At 44.8% G+C, this 22,413-nt stretch overlaps 1 protein-coding gene across 1 annotated transcript in view; it reads left to right on the top strand.

Annotated features, from left to right (window-relative positions):
* Cnksr3 (CNKSR family member 3) overlaps positions 1-22,413 on the top strand; it is an 88,755-nt gene that overhangs the window by 44,131 nt on the left and 22,211 nt on the right. The window contains exons 2-5 of the mRNA XM_038339172.1: positions 3,100-3,263; positions 10,442-10,644; positions 11,648-11,735; positions 20,119-20,160. Coding sequence (XP_038195100.1) covers positions 3,100-3,263; positions 10,442-10,644; positions 11,648-11,735; positions 20,119-20,160 — 497 coding nt within the window. The remainder of the gene's footprint in view (positions 1-3,099; positions 3,264-10,441; positions 10,645-11,647; positions 11,736-20,118; positions 20,161-22,413) is intronic.

A 22,413-nucleotide genomic window follows, 5' to 3' on the forward strand; every position in this document is an offset into this window, starting at 1 on the left:
TTGCAGCCTGTGCTCTAGAATGTGCGTTATGATCCGTCTATTGTAACCCAACCCCTTCCGTGCCTCAGACACTTTCTTAGGGTTGCAGTTCTGCTTTTGAAGTTCTGTTTCCTCCATGGTTTTTGGAAATTCAAGTAGGACTCTGGTCTTATCCTCGCTTCTTTCCTTTCAGGGGTTACTACCTACCCAGTAGCCATGGTACATGGTTTTCTTCATTGTAAATCTCCATTGGGAGGTTCTCATGTATTCCATTTGGCTTCAGACTTACTCTACAGCTGAGTCTGGCATTGGACATCCACCTTCTTGCTCCCACCTGTTGAATGCCGTGGTTTACAGGTGTGTTTCTTCGTTCTGGTTTTATGTGGTGCTAGAGATTGAACCTGGCCACTCATTACAATTTTGATGATCAAACTCATTTGTTCTTACAAGCTAATGCAGTCTGTCAGCATTGTTCATGAGATTTGAGTAATAATCTTTCCTGGTAGCCCCACTGGCCCATGGAGCATTCTTATTTTGTTCAGGGAGAAAGATAACGCATATGCTAAATGTGAAATAAGACAGCTTTGTGTGCATTGCCTGGGCTCTCGTGTCTCAGAACCCGTGGCTGTCTGTGAGACCGAGATAGCACATTTGCTTCCTCACACTTCCCATGGCTGGGAGCCCGGGGCTGAGGCCTCCCTCCTCAGCCTGTTGATGGCCATCTTTTCCCTTTGTTCTTGGCTCACCTTGTCTCCATGTAGCTGTGTCTTTTTTCTTTCCTCCTTGAAAGGACACCAATTGCTGGCTGAAACCATGCCAGCGACATCATTTTGTTTCTTTGGAGATTCTTAAATATATTTTTAGACCCTGGGAGTTAGGCTGTTGATACAGAGTTTTGGTTGGACACCATTCAGCCTCCACATGGTTTAACTGTAACATGATAGTTTTGAATCTTTATGACTAATGAAGCATCCTTTTAAAGTTTAGGAGTGGGCCAGAGAAGGCACCTTGGAAGAGAGGAGAGTGTTGATTGCCTATGAAAAGCCTTAGAGATGACTAAATGCTACAGTTGCTTGTCTTCGTGTCCTCCATTTTTGTTCATTGAGACCCGAAGAACCTTCTACGTGCTGTTCAGTGTCTGTGATTGGACTGTTATAATGGCTTTGTAATTAGACTTTACTGCTTATTTAGGAAGGTGTCCAGAGAAGAATTTTTATAATCCCATGTCTTAATGCCTCGTTTACCAGGCAGAGCATGAAGGAGCAAGGCTTGTGGCCTGAAGACCTTCCTTTAATTCTCCCCTGAAGTGAAACAAAGACAGCCGCACTCCCGTGGCATCTCCCCCACGCGTGACTTTGGCTGCTTACAGGCCTGCTAGGAGTCTTCATTTCTTCATCTGCAAAGCAAGACAGGGTGACTAGGAGGCTGTCTCTGGTCTTGGCCTTTGTCATGGTTTCCTGCTACAGGTAGATTCATTGGTAGACAACAGACTCTTGGTGCCCGAGTGCTGGGATGGCCTTTGACCCCGGATGGGGCATCTGTCTCAGTGCCTGCTGGTGCTCCTAACCTCCACTGCCCCTAACTGACATGCTAGACAGCACTCAAGGTTGTTGGAGTGGCAGGGTTTACACCAGCGTCCCCACCGTTCCTGCGGAGACACAGCTTATCTGATGTAGATGTCTGCTCAGGAGCATAGATGGCTTCACCGTCTTCCCTTTCTGTGTTTCATGGCTCCTAAAAAGCCTCAGAGCCCCCATCTCTCTTACCAGGAGGATGGCGGTGGAAGTTTGTGGGGCAGAGATAGAGTTTAGTGTCACAGTCGGATGTTAAGACCTAGGGACTCGATCGAGTATTGGCGAAAACGAATGAAGGACTTTGTGTATACTTTTTCCAACTTAGGGAAACACCCGCCCATGTGACACCATTTTTAAGAAAGGTCGACTGGGATGAGTGCATGTCTGCAAGTCTCTACACACGTGTCCATCCGCATGTGTCTGTGCTGGGCTCAGGGCTGACATTTTATAAATACTGTTGCTTTTCATCTTCCATAAATACCGCCTTTTGAAATACTAACGTGACTTCTTACTAAGCTGAACTTTAATAAGGTTGATTGCTTTGGAGTAATATTTTTTTTTTCTGATAAAATGATAAGAAGTTGACCTTGGAGTTCTGTGTATAGAAATACAGATTCCCAAAGCTGTTTGTCTTTCTCTCTTTAGCTGCTTTGTGAGAGCTTGGAGACGAGACACAGCCTGCTGTCGTGTTTGGACCTGGAGGAATGCCCTGGTCCTGGGGCTGATACCTTGTCCTCATTCTGTATTCCATATTCACCAGAATATCCTAGATTCCCCACAAAACCGTCAGTTACAAAGGACAGAAACTCAACACAAACAAGCTTAAGCTAGACAGGGAATTTATTTCCATTTTAGTGGGAAGGTCTTGAGTCAGATCAGGACACCATGATAGGTCACTACCAGAGCGTTTTCTCTTGCTCTCTCTAATGGATTTAGTCTCAGATAACTGACCAGAAGTGCCTGCCCCACTACCAGGGTTGTGTCCTGTGATTTATAACTGGGCTTTGTTTTCTTGTGTCCGCATCTCACATATCAAGGAAGATAATGATTGGCTCCACTTAAATCACTCGGTTGTCCCTGAGTCTATCACTGGAGTATTGTTGCTGAACTGGCCAAGTCTCACCCACAGTGGCCAGCATCTTGATTGGCAAGCCTACTGGGGAAGGATGCTGTCCCTGGAGAAGGGTTGCTTAGCCAACAGATAGCAAACAGCTAGTACAGACATATTTCAAATCAGCATGGGTTGTTGTTTCTCCCTTGAGTGTACAGGATATGGGAAGTACCTGTCACACAGTCTTGCTATGCTGGGTCCATCCGAGAGTCTGCAGCGGCAGGTCCAACCTGTTTGAGATGAGAAGGTACCACAGGAAAGGTGCCCATCCAGGGGAACACGTGCAGGGGTGCACGTCCAGGGGAGCATGTGCGAGATGATCCAATATTGACAGCCACCGTATTTGATGGTAGTTACGACGGATTGAGATGCGGGCAACGTTTGGGGTACTGAAACTCATGACAATAACAGGCTCTCCACGCTTGATTTTTGTAGGGTTGGATGACTGCCTGCAGCCGTATGTCCACAAGTTTGAGCGGGAGAAGATCGACGGGGAGCAACTGCTGAAGATCTCCCACCAGGATCTTGAGGAACTGGGGGTCACACGGATTGGCCACCAGGAGCTGGTGTTGGAGGCGGTTGACCTTCTTTGTGCACTGGTTAGTCTGGGAGATGGGGCCCTGTTGTGTGGTGACTTTGTTTAGGCTCTCAGTCACTCCAGTCCTCGTGGGGCTCAGCCCGTCCTCACACTTGTAACACGTGGAGAAGAAGCCTCAGTGAAAAGTTAGAGGAGCAAGCAAGGCAAAGCTTCTAGAGGAGAGGCTGGCAGATAATAAGCCATGAGCTCAGGCTGGCTCGCTTCTTTCTGTGTGTATGTGTATATGTGAGGGTGCACAGACGTGTTTAGTGCACACACCTGTGTGTGCCTGTGTGTGCAGGCTGAAAGACAGCTTTGTCGTCCGTGGAAACACTGACCACTTTGGAGACAGGGTCTTTCACTGGCCTGGAGTTTCCAGTTAGAGTAGGTGATCTGTCCACTGAGTCCCGGGGATGCTTCTGTCCCCACCTCCCCACTCCTGGAACTGCAGTGTGTGACATGATGCCTGGCAATCTTACCTGTGTGGGGACTTCGGACTCAGGGCCTCATACTTACAAGGCAAGTACTTTACCAACTGAGCTGTCTTCCCAGGCCCTTCCCCCAATGAATGAATGAATGAATGCATTAAAAATTAGTGTACAAGGTGTTAGATAGCATGATGTTTTTAAACTAAGTGTGTTTTAGTCGATTCTCCTCCCGTGTCTCGCCCACCCCTTGTTTCCCTTTCCCCTTTACTGCCCCCCGCCCCAGTCTTTTCCTCTTTGGCCCATGGATCCTTTTGTTTGTCCTCATCCTTTTCCCGTACCCACATAGCAGGTATACGTCACACCCCTGTCTGTTTGATAAAGTTTTATTAGAACTCAAGTCACTGATGCATTTATTATCTGAGGCTGCTGTTTTGCCTCAGGGACAGAATGGAATCTATGTTACAGAGACCACATGTTCCTCCAAAGCCTGAAGCATTTACTGTCTCATCATATACAGGAAAGAGTTGTCTGTTTAAAAAAAAGTCTTATTATCCTTATTTTCAAATCTTTTATAAAGCACAGAATGATGGAGACAGCCATAAATGAAGATGCCGTGATCTAAATTGAAATAAGAAATGCTTAACGTTCAGGTCTGCCTCTGTTACTATAAAAAGCACTGTGAGTTTCACAGATACTCACTCTGTTTAAATAACTCATGTTTGTGCTTGGAATAATCAACCGAAAAAAAAAGAAAAAAAGGCAGCTAGATGGATAGGACTGTGAACTTTGTTCTAGATGGCAGGTGTTTGAACTCGGCCTGAGTCCTGATAATTGCATCGTACCTATGTCTATGAAGTAATTTATTCAGATGTGGCCTAAAACCCCTGTAAGGGCATTTGTTTACAGACTGGCTGGCACGGGTGGGACTCAGGTCTCTCGTCATGGTGCCACGATTAGGAAGGTGTTCCCTTATCTGTCAGGGATGGATACTCTCCCCAGCATTCAGGCTGGGTTAATAATACCCTGAACCCGAGCCAAGGGGATATACAATTACATCAGCCGGGATGGTGGGAACGAATGTGTGTGGTGACGTTGCCATTGCTGGTCTGCATTCCATCGATTATATAACACTTGCCACATTGTGAGTATTCTTTTCCTTTAAATGGACAGCGCCTTGTCTTCTGCGCCGAGATGCTCCGCTCTTGTTTAGGAAAGTAATGGGGAAATTATTTGTGGTTGATAAATGAGCTGCCACAAGGGAGACACTGTGGCCAAGTGGTCTGAGTGCTGGCCTGGGAGTCAGGATTTTTGCATCCTAATCCTGGCTCTGCTCCAGGCTACTCCGTCTGTGACCCCTGGGGGAATGTGGTGTCGGTTCCCCCTGTGTGTGCAGTAGCTCTCACCTTAGATGTGGCTGTGGATGTACATGGGTGTTCTGCGTTGCTCAGGGTGTGTACCCGAGGATTAAAACTGTCTGCTTGTCAGAGCCAACCTCGCTCGAGTTTACTTCTGTTAAACTTCTTGGGAGGCACAGCTTTGCAGTCGTCTCTGTGAGGATGTTCTGCGCTATTGTGTGATCTCTTCCACGTCGCAGTGTTCTTTGAGGGCTAGCGAATTGCTTTGACACCCACAGTGTGATGGCAAGGAGGGCGGCGAGGAGGACCGGTCGGTTGCAGGCACACTGAGAGTTAGGGAGAGGAGAAACAGCTGTCGCCCCTGCACGGACTCTTCGCTCTTTCCCCTTTGCTACTTCTTAAAACGTTGCACCAAAAACGAACAAAGCTGGACCAATGCCAGAACCTAAAGCTGTGTTTTATCTCCTACAATTTCCTACCAATTTCCTCTGTAGACCCCGCTCTGACCTCAGTCTCACCGGAGACCTACTCTGTATAGTAGTGGACCCTGACTGCCATGCAGGGGAATGCGGGATGACTGCCCCCAGAGTCTGCAGTGAAAGTGTGTGTGTGTGTATGTGTTTTCTGGGTAGGAGAGAGGCTAATATAGTTTTATTAAATATCTTTAGTCTTCATACAATCTTCCATAAAATTCTGTTATAACACAGCATAGTTATACTGTTTATTTAATCTGATGCCATAATGATCTTTGGATGGTGACGTGAGTGAGATGTTTTGCTTCGAATAATTCATTTGCTGGGCAGCAATGTGGAGCAGTGGTTGGCCCTGGTGCTAGAAGGAGGTTTCTAGGCAACCTTGCTGAAGTGGATGTTGATTTTCTTCTTCTTTTTTTAATGGGCAGGAAATGAACAGAAGTGGGATTAAGAAAGGACAGCGGGGTGGGGGTTTCCACTGGGATCCCTGGCAAGTTTTGGAGCAACGATAAGGACGGTTAGAATGGAGAGAAGAATTCTCTAAGCTGGTGAATTATATAGCTGGAGGGTTAGGAGGGGGATAGCATCCCAAGTTCAAGGCCCACTCCTTCTGTACCTATCCTGTTCTGATGAGGGCGCTATTGCCACATTTGGCTGCTTATGTGAGGGTTGATTAAAATTAAGTAAAAGTCATCTCTCCCTTGTGCTGTCTCAAGTCGAAAGTACTCAGTAGCTGCGAGTAGCAGTGGCCACCATATTGGAGCAGAGAACTGTGTGAGGTTGGGTTGGACCATATTGGCCAGAAGCATGCAGTAAGAAACATAACGGAGACCTCCACTCCCTGCAAAGTCGGTGAAGTTCTGGTCTCCTGAGGATGGAGGTGGAAGATGGTGTTTTTAAGGTTTAAAGGAGGGTGGGGCGTGAACAGGGTTGGAGCCAGCACCAGTACTGAGTGTTGCCACCCAAGTCTGTGGCTCAGGGGCATGACACATCGTTCAAGAAGGTTCTCTTTCTCTGTGGAATAGAGGCAGAGGGAGGGGACTTCTCCCCATCTTTGCCTCTCTATAAATTTTGCTCACGCTCAGCGATGGTGACACATGCCTTTATTTCCAGCACTCAGGAGGCAAAGGCAGGTGATCTCTGTGAGTTTGAGGTCAGCCTAGTCTACAGAGCAAGTTCTAGGACAGCCAGGGTTTTACATAGAGAAACCCTGTCTCTAAAACCACCCCCAAAATTATGCTCAGGCGTCCATGCATTTCCTCATTTTTCTAGTTTTATGATTTATTTTGGAGGAAGGAGACCAACCAGAACCAACCCAGCGGAAAATGGAAAGAAGCAGTCATAAGAAATACCCGCCTCTCATTTTTATTCCTTTATTTTATTTTTAATGTTTGTCAAGAGAAGGGAGTTCAGAGTCTTCTGCAACAGTAAAATGTATTTTAATCTCCATTGAGTTCCAGAAGTAAGTGTCATAGGAGTAAAAATTCCAAGACGTTTGTGGCTATGTTGGCTGCAGAACACCGGCCACTCCTGCTTTTAGTGAACGCTCTTGATGAAAGTTGTCAGGCTAATTGACAGAATGAGAGAGCCTTCCCTGGCATCCCAGAGATAAGCCTCCGAAACAAGCTGTGTCTTGTAGGCTCTTTATCCGTCCATTTGTGAGGCTTTGAAACTAAAAGCCATGCTGGAAGCCTGTCCTTGTTTCCTCTCCCCCATGGAATGACGATATTTTATTGTAGACTTTAGGAAAAGCCAGTGATAGGAAAAAAAATAAGTAAATGTAAGATTTAGGTAGAATTTTGATATTAAGATGGGAAAGATTTAGAAATTTAATTTGTATTCTTTCAAAGTCTGTATAAAAGCTTTTAAAATTTGGCTTAATACCTTCTAAAATTTTTAAGTTACAAAAGATTTCATTTTTTTCTAATTGTAAATAAATTTTTATTTAAGGGATTTGATTGCATTGCTCTCCATCCCGAGTCACATGGTTTCCAGATTTCTGAAGGGAGTTAACGAAGAATTAAGTTAGGCTCTCACAGCTTCTGACTTGGGGAATGCATAAAAGATTTCATTTTTAAAAAATTGCTTGTGTTCCTTTGTGGGGCCCGTGCACATGGGTGCAGGTGCCTGTGGAGTCCAGAGGTGTTAGATCTCCTGTAGCTGGAGTTACAGACAGTTGTGAGCCACTTGGTGTGGGTGCTGGGAACCAAATTCCGCCCCTCCCCAAGAGCGGTGTATACTCTCAACTGCTGATGAAGATTTCCACCCCTTCTAAGTTTTTAAAATGAATTCTTTTAAAAAAATTTATTTTCGTTCTGTGTGTATGGGTGTTTTGTCTGCCTGTGTGCCCAGTGCCCACAGGGAGCAGAAGAGGGTGTTGGATCCCTCGAACTGGAGTCACAGAGTTGTGAACTGCCCTGTGGGTGTGGGAACTAGAACATGGGTCCTCTGAAGAGCAGCCGTTAGCCTTAACCACCAAGTCAGTTCTCTAGCTCCTGAGACTTTTTTAAAAAGTAGAAGCAGTGCAAATTTAAACTTTCCGTAGAGTTCATTTAAAGTCCTTTTCACTAAAGCTGAACCCTCACGTTACGATCTCATCATTCCTTGCTGAAAAAGGAAGTTTTTTGCAAATTTCTAAGTGATGGGCTATTGTGGGATTACTTTATTTGCCTTCCCCTTCATATGGTGCGTTCCCCTTCATCTAAATATGTGTGTGCTTAGATGTATAGATTGTGTATAATCATCCCTTCTTTGTCCCCAAGAACAGGAAGCTGGAGCTAGTTCCGAAGTGTCCTGATACTTCAGATCAGGCGAACATAAACCTTTCATGAAGTAGGCATCTTTGGTTAGTTTGTACTAGGTCTGGAGTTACTAGGTTTTCCTCATTTTTTCCTTCCCTCTCTCCTCCCTCCCTTCGTCATGCAGTTCATCTTGGCTTCAAACTGTCCGTGCTTCTGCCTCAGCTTCCTGATTTCTGGATGATGTGTGCATAGCCAGTCTTGTTTTTCTTACTCTTGTCTGTTGTCCATCCTGTGCAGATCTCATCGTATCTTGACTTTCTCTCAGGCAGGGTGGTGGGAAGTGGAGGTCCACAGCACATGCTGTCCTTTCATTGGAATCCCAGCCTTGTCTTTGGTCCTGTGTCATCTGGTGATGCACCGTTCTTGGGCCTTGGTGTTTTCAGCTTTAAAGTGGCAATGCAGGTCACGTGTCTGTGATCTGACCGTCTGAGATCCCGAAAACTTTCAGAGAAGTGAAAATTGTTCATTTTACTTCCTGTCGGGGTCATAGTCAAGACATGGGCAGTCTAAAAATACCATATGTGATTGCCTTCAGGCTATGACATAGAAATTAAAAATTATTTATGTTTATAATTGAGTCCCATCCACAAGATATGTCACGTACATGCAAATATTCCAGAATTCTAAACCCCACCTAAAATCTAAAGCGTGGCTGGTCCCAAGCATTTCAGATAAGGGACACTCAGTGTGCTGTTCAGTTTTGTGTAAACCCGACACCAGCCAGCGTCATTTGGGAACAGGGACCCTCAGTTGAAACTATCCCTACCAGACTGACCTACGAACAAGCCTGTAGGACATTTCCTTGGTTCATGATTGATGTGGGATGGTCTAGCTTACTGTGGCTGGTACCACCCCTGGACTGGTGGTCCTGCGTTCTTTGAGAAAGCAGGCTGAGCGAGCCATGTGGAGCAAGCCAGTAAGCAGCTCCCCTCCATGGCCTCTGAGTCAGCTCCCGCCTCCAGGTTCCTGCCCTGAGTTCCTATCCTGACGTCATCGTCCCTGGATGATGGACTATAAGCTCTGAGATGCTCTTGTCCATGGTGTTTCTTCACAGCCTTAGAAACCCTCACTGAGACACTGAACTTGCCGGCCGCAGGGGGCCGCAGGGGCCGCAGGGGCTGCAGGGGACACGAGTCAGGTAGTTCTAGGCATACAGCAGGTGACTAATGTACTGTGCTTAGATTCCAAATGGCACCAGGTCCTGTCTTTGAAATTTTGTGGAAACAGAATCATATACCTCCAGGAATAGCTTGTCTCTTTGCTAAAACAATCAGATATTGATTTGGCACATGTATTTACAGCAAAATACAAAATTCTTCCCCGTCTTCCAAATTTCCTCATATTTGGTTGTTTTTTTTTTATCTGAAAGGGAGCCTAAGACAACATTGCTACACAAAATTAATTAATTGCGGTGCTTGCCATGACCCAGAGTGTGTTACACGTGTGTTCTTTCACTGAGCTGTACCCCTAGCCTGAAATTAATGTTTCTAAAGCAGACAGATAAGTTACATAGTTCCAAAAGCACAGATTAAATTTCCTGTGAACTGATAGTGTTGCCTTTTCTCAGTCCCCTCTGTTGGGAATCCATCTCTTCATCACCTGTAGTGCTGTGGTGAGGGGCATGCAGAGCCCTGGCCTGGCTAGTGGTCCAGATGGGACAGAAGTCAGTGGCAAGGAACTGGAAGGCACTATTCTACTCCCAGAGAAACATACAATGACGTGTTCAGCAGAGATTCCTGGCTGTCACATCTGGGGAATGAGCATCTGATAATCTGGGGGGTGTGTGTGTGTGTGTGTGTGTGTGTGCGCGCGCGCGTGCATGCGAGCTCTCCTCTCTAGAGTTGTCCCGTTACACATCAGTTATCTGAAATCTGCTCTGAACTAAGTGCTCAAGAGTCCTGGAGGTGGCAGATGCCCTTATCTGGGCCCTGAGTGATAGGGAATAAGGGTCTAGGGAGGGCAAATACCCTTGAGGTGGGAGGAGTCTGTGGGAAGAGCAGAGTCAAGGCTAGCTTGTGGGAGGGTGGGTGGAGTGGGCAGAATTTTGTGGGCATGGGATAAGTTACTCCAGCTACTCAGTCATTTGAGAGTTCAGACATTGCTGATAGTTTTAGACTTTTTCCTTTGATTTTATTTCCCACAGAATTATGGCCTTGAAACCGACAATATGAAGAACTTGGTTCTGAAATTGCGAGCATCTTCCCACAATTTGCAGAATTACATAAGTAGCCGGCGGAAGAGTCCAGCCTACGATGGGAACACGTCCCGCAAGCCCCCCAACGAGTTCCTGACTTCTGTAGTGGAGCTCATTGGCGCTGCCAAGGCCTTGCTGGCTTGGCTGGACCGGTGAGCTGTGAGGCAAAGCTTCCTGGGGCTGGTGGAGGGCCTGAGATGCTCAGAAGCCTCAGCTCCGCCTCAGGAAGAGAAACCATTGTTCCCTGGGTCCCCTCTCCCTGGAATTCAGGGGTCATGGATCAGAGGTAGATCTTAGGGCTCCCTTGGAAGTTACTCTGAAGGTCAACAGCAGGAATGAATGAACTCAAGTTCAGAGGGAGTGGAACTGCCAAAGGTTTTTTTTTACTGAGATTAAACATTAGCACTGGAGTATGTGGTTGGTATGAAGCTGTTCGTGGACTTGGCTTGGCTCATTTCGGTTGTATTTTTTTGTCTTTTTTTTTTCTATTCAGATTCCTGATTTTTTTAAAATAATGCAATATTTTTATTAATTCTTTTTGACTTTCAGACAGTGTGTCTTGTTCGTATTCAACCCCCATTCCTCCCTCCAGCTTCTGGATCCACCCTTCCTTCCATACCCCTCCCTTTGTGTCCTCTTTTAGTTTTCCCTGAGCCTTAGCTTAGGTGCTGTGTTGACAGCGTGTCCCTTGGGGGCAGGTACCCCATGGTCAGTTGATCTCTGCATTTTGACCAGTTATGGTTTTCTATAATGATTTCTGTCTTCTGTAAAAGAAGCTTATTTGATGAGGGTTGAGAGCTGCACTTGTCTGAAAGTTTAAGGACAAGCATTTCGAATGCACTTATAGTGGTTTATAAGAGATTATACTGGGTTAGGAGACTGCAGTAGTGGGTTCTCCTCTGGGTTCCATGGCCTCACCATAGGTAATCTAACTGGATCGTACTATTGATTGTTCTTCTCTCTTGGCAATGTGTACGGCCTCTTATGATAGACGAGCTGGTTCTCAGGGTCAGATCTCTATATTATGTGTTGAGAAGAAATAGCATCATGAAAGATAAGCCAGCCCACAGTATAGCCAGCGTCTAAGGTGGGACGCTCAGGGATTTCTTTCTCCATCATTGTCCCCTCAGTAAAGAGAGTTCTGTTCCTTCCTAGGGCTCCATTCACAGGGATTACGGATTTCTCTCTGACAAAGAACAAAATCATTCAGCTGTGCCTGGACCTGACCACGACAGTCCAGAAGGTCAGTAATGTATCATCATCAATTTCTAGAACTTTCTCCTCCTCTTCATTTTTTCCCCAAAGGTTCCTGTATGGGTACAAAGTGTCTCATCCTCCCCCTCCATCAGGATTTGGTGGAGATGAAAAACTGGAAATTTGAGCAGCTGGCTCCTGTGAAAAGCGACCAGCAGCCCCAGGCTCAGAAATGACTTCGTTTGTCTTATAATATGAATATCTGTGTATTTATTCAGACACGTTTGCTGTGCCCAATGATTCTGATTTTTCATTCCATCTCTGTTGTTGGGATTAACAGTCAGGATGGGACAGGGTGTGAGGATGTAACAAATAACCCCAAACCTCAACAATTTATTCCTTAGGTATTTATAGTGAGTGGATCCCACTGGGACATGTACTCTGGCTCTTTTTACTGTGAACCATCAGCATCTTACTTTGCTGTCCCATGGCAGAGAGGCAGAGAGCCTTGGTGGGGCTCATGTTCCGGCGTGGGATTGACATGTCAGTTTCCCTCATGGTTCTTCAGTTGGCCTAGAGATTTTAGCAGGAGCCTGTAAGGGTTCAGATTGGCCTATAATTTGTCTAGCTTCTGTGATATTAACTGAACCCAGAGGAGTGTGAGTGCTGTCATGTTACTTGGCATATAGCAGATTCTTAGAATTATTTTTCATTGAATTTTTTTATAAATATAAGAAAGGGGTTTCCCTCTTCATATCTATTTGGTTTTAAAGATTTTAATTATTTTTAATATGGGTGTCTTCCCCTTCCCTGTGTATATGTATACACATGCCCAGAGTCTACAAGAGGGCATTGGATCCCTTGAAGCTGGAGTTCCAGGTGGTTGTGAATCTCCCAGTTTGATTATGGAAATAGAACTTGGGTTCTCTGTGATATTAGCAAGTGCTTCTAACCAGCAAGCCATCCCTCAGTCTTTCCGCTCTGTTTTAAACTTTGTGATTTGATATCTATTTCTATGGATGATCTGATAAAAATAAAGATATCCTTCCCTTATTTCTGACCATGCAGCAACAGATGCAGGTGTGTGTGTGTGTGTGTGTGTGTGTGTGTGTGTGTTCCTCTGTAACAGAGTGAACTATGGCTTTGTCTATGAAGTTATTTGAATTTGAAACACAAGTGCTTTGGACCTAGGGTCTGACAGAGGTACACAGAGACACTCAGTGATCTGTGCTTTTGCTCATGTTTATGATGTATAAGGTAATTTTGATGGGAAGAGGGTGGTGTCAGCTATGGTTCAGGACTGCCATTGATGTCTGAGACCAGGCCTGCATGGCAGACTGTGTTTCTCCAATGCCTACCTCAGGGTTCTTTTCCTTTCTTGCGTCCCTCCCTTACTGTTGTGATTCCTTCTTTGATTTATAACAGAGTTTAATTGCAATCCATTGCATCAGAGTGTAAGAGCCAAGCAATGAGCTTAGCAAGTGGGCCACATTAGCTCATAGGCGCACCTGTGTTATTCTGTGACAGGTCCTAGGTAGTGAGCCTGACGTGGACTGCCGCTGTCGAGCTTGGGGGAGCAGAGGGGAAGTGGGGAGGCAGGGGGCAGATGCAGTGGTGTTGTTTATACAGGCTCAGCAGGCTCTGCCTGAGCAGGTCAATGTTGGCTTTGCAAGCATTGGGACAGTTCCTTTGATAAGTATTTGCTTGGCATCTGTGATTGCCACTGTTCTAGGCACTGGGGTGCTGGAGCGAATAAACGGACGAGACATCTGTGGCTCACTGAACTTAGTGTCTGGGGCATGGAGAAGCCAGAATTGAGGTCAGTGAGCAAAGTTACCTAGGTTACATAAAGTTAGCAAGCTGGGGAGGGAGGGGCTCAGGATGGAGAGGCAAGATGGCTGGCATTCGTGGAATGACTGGCATCCGTGGCTGCAGCAAGCCCTGTTGAGACGATGACATTGGAATAATTGATCTGTGGAGGTGTGCTCACCTGGTAGGGTGGGCCTTTGCAGGACCCCAGTTGGGATCTTTTTGTATAGGTAGAGATCACTCTGCACTGATGGTAGGAAGAATGTAGTTTTCTTCCAACTGGGAGGTCCAGGTCCAGTGTGGTTGTGCCTTCTGCGGAGTGTCCTTCTGCGCTTGTTCCTGCCCACTGAGGCTTCATGGCACATGGCACACGACGGAGGGTGATTTCCCTCGTGCATTCAGTAGGGAGATGGGCAGCTGTTACTCGAGAAGCTGATGGAGTCGGTCTTTCGTCAGCAGAGGTTGAATCCTGAACTCAGGGTCATGAGAGTCCCCATGCTTGCTAGTGTGTGTGCATCATTTGCTTTTACTTCCCTGTGGTGCTCACTGGGAGAGTTAGTCTCATGGCTGAGAGCATATTCTTTATGGGTTCAAATCCCACCCCTACTACGGATTAGCCGTGAGCCCTGGACAAGTCATTTAAGATTCATAAAACTTCACTGTCTTAGCTATAAGATGAGAACTCTGACGTCGTCTTTCTTATCAGATGGCCTGGTAGAATTCCTGTAAGTTCTCCTTTCCTGTCCCATTTGTGAGTCTTAAAGAAAAAAAGCAATATGAAAATGAGATGTGAAAAGCCAGGAGTGGTGGCTCACGCCATTAATCCCAGGACTTGGGAGGCAGAGGCAGGTGGATCTCTGTGAGTTCGAGGCCAGCCTGCTCTACTTTGTGAGTTTCAGGACAGCCGGGGCTACATTTTTTTTTAAGATGTGAAGAAAAATGATGCTTAAAAAAATTTAAAGGCCAATATGTACATATGTATAAACACATATATACATATGTAGTCAGATGTTCGTAAACTAGGTAAAGGAAGACATAAATATAGCTGCTAGTTAGAGAGAGAGAAATTGTTTTTTTCCTGGCAGGGAAAGGAGTAGACAGAGAGTGTAGGGAACTAAGCAAAGAAAGAAAGGGTGGGAGGGAAGGAAAGAGGGAAAGAGAATATGTGGGGGTTTATTTACAGAAGTCATATATATGATTGCACACATACAAAAATTAGATATAACAGTTTGAATGAATGTGGGTTTTCTGTTTGTGTGTGGTGCTAGGAGTAGAAGGTATGGCTTCTTCATGCACAGAGACATTGCTCACACAGCAAGTGTACTGAGCTAGACTCTCAAACAAAATATGAGGTATTTAAAAAATGCCATCTGCCTGTATGATACAGAAATCACAGCACTGCCTCAGAAAGTATACTCAGGCGGGAATATAAATGTCTTGATTTTTGGATATTTTTTGGGAAATATTGTTTCTTAGAATCAGACTTGATAATTTAAGGAGAATTAGGGAGATATATATGATATGCTGCCTTCATTTTCTGGAACTTAAAAGAATTTTAATTTGAACACATTTTCATAACTTTGAGTTTGGTCTTTGACAATTCATTCATATGTGTATATAAAGGAATGACTATACATATACACACACGTAAGAATATGTTTATACATGTGAATATGTATATATATACATAAGAATATGTATATACACACAAATATGTATATGTTCATATGAATGGACACCACATACACACACACCCCAGAGCAGCCAGCTTGGGGAATGCATTTGGTGTCCTTTCCAGTGCAGTGTAATGGCAGCTACAAGATGAATCATTTCAGAAGCTGCGCCCTCTTTCTCCTTTGGTCCTTCTGTAGTGATGAGGCGAGCAGGTCTGCTTTTCGTCCTGACCGGCTCCCATTCGGCTAGCTTTACACCCGAAATAACAACACACAAACTGTATTCATTTAAACACTGCCTGGCCCATTAGTTCTAGCCTCTTCTTGGCTAACTCTCATATTTTGATTAACCTATTTCTAATAATCTGTATAGCACCACAAGGTAGTGGCTTACGGGGAAAGATTCAGCATGTCTGACCTGGTGGCTGGCTTCATGGCGTCTGACCCAGAGAGGAGTGGCATGGAGACTGCCTCACTTCTCTCTTCCTCCCAGCAATCTGTTCTGTCTACTTCACCCACCTAAGGGCTGGCCTATCAAATGGCCAAGGCAGTTTCTTTATTAACCAATGAAATCAACACAAAACAGAAGATCCTCCTACATCATTTCCCCTTTTTCTGTTTAAACAAAAAAAGAAGGCTTGAATTTTAACATAGTAAAATTTCTTTTTTTTAAATTTATATATTTATTTATTTATTTATTATGTGTACAATATTCTGTCTGTGTGTACAGCTGCAGGCCAGAAGAGGGCACCAGACCCCATTACAGATGGTTGTGAGCCACCATGTGGTTGCTGGGAATTGAACTCAGGACCTTTGGAAGAGCAGGCAATGGTCTTAACCTCTGAGCCATCTCTCCAGCCCAACATAGTAAAATTTCATATAACAAAACAGTTAACAAGCAAGAATTACAGTTACAATATTTATATCTATTTTATCTTTTATCACATCTAAGGAATACAGTTTGTGTGTTGTTATTTTGGGGCATAAGCTAGCCAGGTGGCCGGGAGCTGGGCGGCAGGAATGCAGCCCGCAGCTCCTTCTACATGCTCTCTTTTCCTTTGAAGTGGGGACTTGAAGGACTAGGGCTGTAGCTTCCTCCTCAGAGACAGGAGCATGCCTCACCGGAGTCGCCATCCCTGCCCCGTCTACCGAGACACAACTGCTCTCCCTTGCCCTCCCTTGCATGTCCTGCGAGCTGGCGTCCTCTCTGCTTTTTCTCAGCGTGTGCATCCCACCTTGCAGTGGTGAACGCGCACAGTTGCAGCCAGGCTGTGAGTTTCTGCTGTGGCCCACGCCAATCACAGGGACTAGACCTCCTGTCCAGCATTGGGGGATAGGATGGGATGAAGGAAGCAGAGGCAGGAAGGGGTTGGGATCCGCATTTTCAGCTGGGTGAGACCTTTGAACGGCTTGAAGACTTAGAGCGTAATGGTGCAAGAAAGAAGAGGCAGTGCTGGGAACCAGAACAGTGGAACGGAACTTGAGCCCAAGGGAGTGGGATGGAGAAGACAGAGACACCCTTATTGAGTGGGAATTGCATGTCATGTGTGTCCTCACGCTTGAGCCCCGTGGTCACACTGAGTTCCCAACAAGTGTCTGGGTGCGGACTTGCTATCTTATTTTACTGAGCAGGAAAGAGAGGCTGAGAGGTTTAGCAGGCTGTCCAAGGCTGCTTCGTTCCTCAGGAGGTAGAATGAGGACAGGAGGCAGAGGAGACCCACTGGGGACAAGCTGCTGGCTGCCCTGGGTGGTCCTTACTGCTCACCCAGGTGACCAGGGGCTGTCATCTAGCTCAGCTTCAGTGTGTGACTCATGAGGGGGTGACTTGTTCAGTAACGTTTTCTTCCTTCCCCTTGCTACCATGCCAGATAATATGACGAAGTCCTGCCTGCAGCTGTTTCCTTTTGGGGCAGGGAGGAATGGGTGTGGGGAGCCACCTTGCACTGGGTGGAAGGTAACGCGTGAGTCCGTTCACACACTGGACTGGATGACTGGGGATTCTAACTTTTACCCATTAGTCAGTCTCCATGACAGGAATCCCGTTTGTATTGGTGGATTCTAGAGAATCAAATATCAGGAACCAATAGATCACACCTCAGCCTGGTGTAGTAGGAGTGGCCTTCTGATGAGGAGGCAGTCTCCAAGGAAGACTGAGACCGTCTTTCTTAGATTCTTAGTTATATTCCACCCTAAGACCATGGGAGCGAGCAGTTTCCAAGTTGCTGTCTGTAGCAGCTCTCTGTAGTAAAAGTCGATGACCTGTTGTGGAAATAGATGGTTTAGTTCCTGTTCATGAAGTGCAGGTAGAAAAACACACTTCTTAGCTGCAGTTACTCATGTTTACACAGTTGCTCATGTAGCCTAGGTTTGTACTAGAGTCACACTTGGGGGGAAATGTATTTCCAAGTTTCTTAATTTTTTTCCCCCGCTAGGTTTTTTCCTTGAGATTCGGCATTAATTTTGGGAGGAGTAAAATAGCTGTTATTGCTACTTCTATTTTTATCTGGTGGAGAAAATTTTAAAGTTTTAAGAAGACAAGGAAATCCTGATTCTGAAATCATATAGGATAAAAACTGGTAGCCGTCCTCACTACTAATAGTCGAGAAAACTGACCTAGTAAACATGATCTTTCAGCCTAACTGAAAACCGTTACATGAAAATTCAGATCTGATTGATATTTTAACCATTTTTTCAAGATTGGCTCAGTGTGGGGTTGTACTCAGTAGCGCAAAATGAACTCTAAAGAAACCAGGTAGGTCTCTGGGTCGAGAGGTGATGTAACATTTAAGAGTGCCTGTTTTTCCCAGCATCCTCTTGGTTCACAAGCATCCACTACTCCAGTTCCAGGGGATTTAGCGACCTCTTCTGGTCCCCAAGGGCACCAAGGACATGCATGGCGCACACATACATGCAGGCAAAACCACTCACACATATAATAAAATGAATACATCTAATTTTAAAAATTAACAAAGAAGAACCTGTTTTTTTCTGATTTCCTCTCATTCACCTTGTGGTCTGGTTGAACCCCCAGTGCAGATGCTTCTAGAAGGCCACCTGTGGGAGTCTCATGTTGTTGGTTTCACTTTTGTGGCTTCTGGGGAAAGAGGACAATGGTGACTCCTCTAGTCGGCTAACCCTGCTGGCACAGTATTCCAGGTCTTTTGTTCTTTGGCTGAGAAAATAATGCCTCGCATTCCAGCCCTTTATTTAATGCCATCAATAGCATACCTCAAGACTGCTCTTTTGGCAGTGTGTTAATGAACGTTTTGTTAAACTTTTTTCATCTTCTAAGGTCTGAAGTATGTGATTTAGTCTCACTGATGCCTAAGATAAACTTTTGTGGCTGAGTTGATCCAAGGCCTTATTTGAAAGTTATTCTTATAGGCAGGACTTGGGCTAACGGTGGCTGGCTTGTTGGCCCACAGCTAGCTGAGCCTGGGGTCACACTGGGAACCATAGCTAGGACTGTCGTGTTTGCCATTACTCTTCAGACTGGACAGAATGTAGATTTTTTTCTTTTTTAGTTGATTTTTATTGAGCTCTACATTTTTTTCTGCTCTCCCCCCTTGCCTCTCCCCTCCTCCCTTCAACCTTCCCCCAAGGTCCCCATGCCCCCAATTTACTCAGGAGATCTTGTCTTTTTCTACTTCCCATGTAGATTAGATCCATGTAAGCCTGTCTTAGTGTCCGCATTGTTGTCTAAGTTTTCTGAAATTGTGGTTTGTAGGCTGGCTTTCTTTGCATTATGTTTACAAACTAGCTATGACTGAGTACATGTGATAATTGTCTTTCTGTGTCTGGGTTACCTCACTCAAAATAATGTTTTCTAGCTCCATCCATTTTCCCGCAAAGTTCAAGATGTCAGTTTTTTCTGCTGTGTAGTACTCCATTGTGTAAATGTGCCACATTTTCCTTATCCATTCTTTGGTCGAGGGTCATTTAGGTTGTTTCCAGGTTCTGGTTATGATAAACAATGCTGCTGTAAACGTAGTTGAACACATGTCCTTGTGGTATGATTAAGCATCCTTTAGATATATACCCCAAAGTGGTATTTCTGGGTCTTGAGGAAGGTTGTTCCCTAATTTTCTGAGAAATCGCCACACTGACATCCAAAGGGGTTGTACCAGCTTGCATTCCCAGAATAGGTGGATTTTAAAATGTAGTTTGGTAACAGGACTAGAACCCTGGGCCTTGTGACTTCTAGAAAGATCTAAGCCAATGTTTCTTTTAAAAAGGATTTATTTATTTTTAATTTGATTTAAACATCTTCTTATAATTTCTTACTTGAATACTGTATTGACATTGATTTTCATCTCTCCTTCTACCCCCTCCAGCCCCTCCCATGTCTCTCCTACTTTATCCCAAATAAATGAGACAAAGTTGTCGTTACACACCACACACAGACACATAGAGACACAACACACACACACAGACACACACACCACACACAGACACACACACATACACACCACTGTACCCCTTTAGCACTGCACATGTGCACATGTTTCTAGGGGAGGCCCCTGGGATTGGCTCATCCCTGGAGGAAATGGGTCTTCCCTCCACTGCTGATCTCCCGTGACTCTCCTCCTAGGCCAGAGTGACATTTCCTCTCTCTTCCATGCTGTCCTGTCAGTTGGTGCTGTCATGATATAGGTCTTGTTTAGACAGCCATACTATGAAGATTCACGGGTGCTACTTTCCTGCCATGACTAGAAGACACTGTTCAGCCGCAGGCATCCTGGTCATGACAGTGGCTTAAGATCTTTCTGCCCCCTTGTTCTGGTTTTCCCTTGAGCCCTAGATGTAGGGGTTGTGTTATAGATACATCAGTGAGGCTGAGTACCCCACCTCCCTATTCTCTGTATTGTGACATTGGGACTAGTTGTGTTAAACCAATTTCTTTTTAAAGCTTTTCATTCTTATACCTATTTTTCTTATTCTCTTCTTTAGGATTGCCTCGTAGCAGAAATGGAGGATAAAGTTTTAAATGTGGTAAGTGTATTTTTCTAAACGTTACTGTACAATTCATTTTCTAAAGGCAACAGGAATCATATTAATTACATGCACTGGCTAATTATGTCAAGATGAACTTTGAAATACTGGCTCTGGGGATTTGAATCTGTTAGTTTAGATGGGAGAGTCAAGGTTGTTTAATAAGACCACTGCTTAAGAAAATTCCTGTGCCCGTTGGCTATACTGGGGTCTCTGTTTCTGTTTGATTTTGCTGTTGTTTTTTCTTCTCGACAGTTTATTGGGACACAGGTGTGCAGCAGCTCCTTAGGGTGAGAGCGATTCGCATAGTTCATTTAAGAACTATTTCGATTTAGGAAACTACCTTGGCAGAAACTTTACGATGCGGGCAGGATATGTTCTGTGGCCGGGTAAAGAGCATTCTGGAAGGATTCAGCATCGCTTCCTCCTTTTGACACAAGCAGCCTGTGCCCTTTTGATAAAAACTCTCCTCCTGTTGGGTTGAGGAATTTGGCAATGAAACGGCTATAAATATATTTTCCATAAATAGGGGAGCTAAACAAAGCTAGAGGAATGTGAAAAAGTACCACCTCATGGATTCTCCACCTTGGAAAGAGAAGTCAGCCTTTGGAATTTCAGGATGCCTTTGCTCATTTGATTTTGGAAGGGTAGATGCTCTGATTGTGAGAACTATGTGCATAACCCATGGCCTCTGCAGGAAGACCACTCCCTGGGGGGTACTCTCCTGCATCGGAAGAGTGACAGGAGGGGTCATTGAGACCATGGGACTAATGATGGGAAATAGGAAGTTATAGAACTGAGATGGTATGGGGAAATCTAGGCGATCTGGTGCTCAGAGGAGTTCTTAGAAAACCAAAGGAGAGTCTGTCAGAGAAAAAGTAATAGTGGATTTTATTAAAATCAGAAACTTGCTTCTGTGAGATTCACTGGGAAGACAGTGAGGTGCCAAGCCACAGGTGGAGGGAGCATATTTAAAAAACGTTTTAAAGGACATAGAATCAAAGTATTCAAACCAAGTCTTAAAACTTGGTAATAAGGAAATGATCCAGCTAAAAACAGGTCTGAAGAAGCACTTCGCCCAAAGGAGACACGGAGAGGACAGATAAGCACACGGAACATGGTCGTCTGTGATTAAGGGACTATAGACTGCAACCAGGGCACACCGCTACATGCTTACTAGAGTTAGCTAAAATCCAGAACTGACAACAGCAAATGTTGACAACTATATGGAACATGGTCACTTGTTGCTCAGAGGGACAAAGAATTGGAAAAATTTGGCGGACAATTTGGCAGTTACAAAACTAAGCGTATTCTAACTGTGTGATCTACCAGCTGCACTGCTGGGTGTTTACCCGAAGGAACTGTGAACTTAGTGTCAACAAAAATCTGCCCTGAATTGCATGTAATGTTTATAACAGCTTCATTCCTAATTGCCCCCAAATGGAAGGTGACAAGCTGTCTTTTTTATAGGTGGATAGATAAACAAATAGGCAATATTCATAGCATAGGATATTACCTAACAGTAAAAGAAATGAGCTATCAAATTGAGAAAAGAAATAGAGAAAAATCTAAATGTATATTGTTAATAGAAATAAGCCGGTAATAAAGGACTGCGTATTATAATTCCAGCTGGTTGGTCTTCTAGAGAAAGCAAGGCCATGGAGACAGTGAAAAGTTCATGGTGGCCAGGAGTCCAGGGCGAGGGAGGGTGAAATGGATTGTGTTGAGCACGCAGACACTGGTGATGAAATCCCCAATCAAATGCTTTAATAATAGATTCGAAACATTAAATGTTTGTCAAAGCCTTTAGGACATAGGCTGAAAAAGTGAATACTGCTTAACATTATGGATTTAAATATTGGTTCATCAGCTTCAAAACTAAACAACACTATATATAGGATGTTAATATTGGGGAAAGCTGGCACGGAGAGAGGAAGTCTGTGGAAATTCAATGCGTTTGTTGCTTGATTTCCCTCCCGGAACTTTGCAAAACTGAAGTTTATTAAAAATAAAGCAAATGACAATTACAGCAACAAAACCCGATTGATTTAGAGTGAGATTACCATGTTCTCCCTTGTCAATGTTGGTATATAAGAGAGCGTGTGTGGCCTTCCACTAATGAGCTCTTAGGTGGCCGAGGACTTCTCCGTGGCTGCCAAAGGGGTTTCTTCCTGCCTAGTATTTTACAGTGGTCATAAAGGAATGATTATAAAGCCATGCATTTTAGAAAGTGGGAACCTTAGCAGCATTCCC

Source organism: Arvicola amphibius, chromosome 8 (genome assembly GCF_903992535.2).
Source record: "Arvicola amphibius chromosome 8, mArvAmp1.2, whole genome shotgun sequence".
In the NCBI taxonomy this organism is placed as follows: domain Eukaryota; kingdom Metazoa; phylum Chordata; class Mammalia; order Rodentia; family Cricetidae; genus Arvicola; species Arvicola amphibius.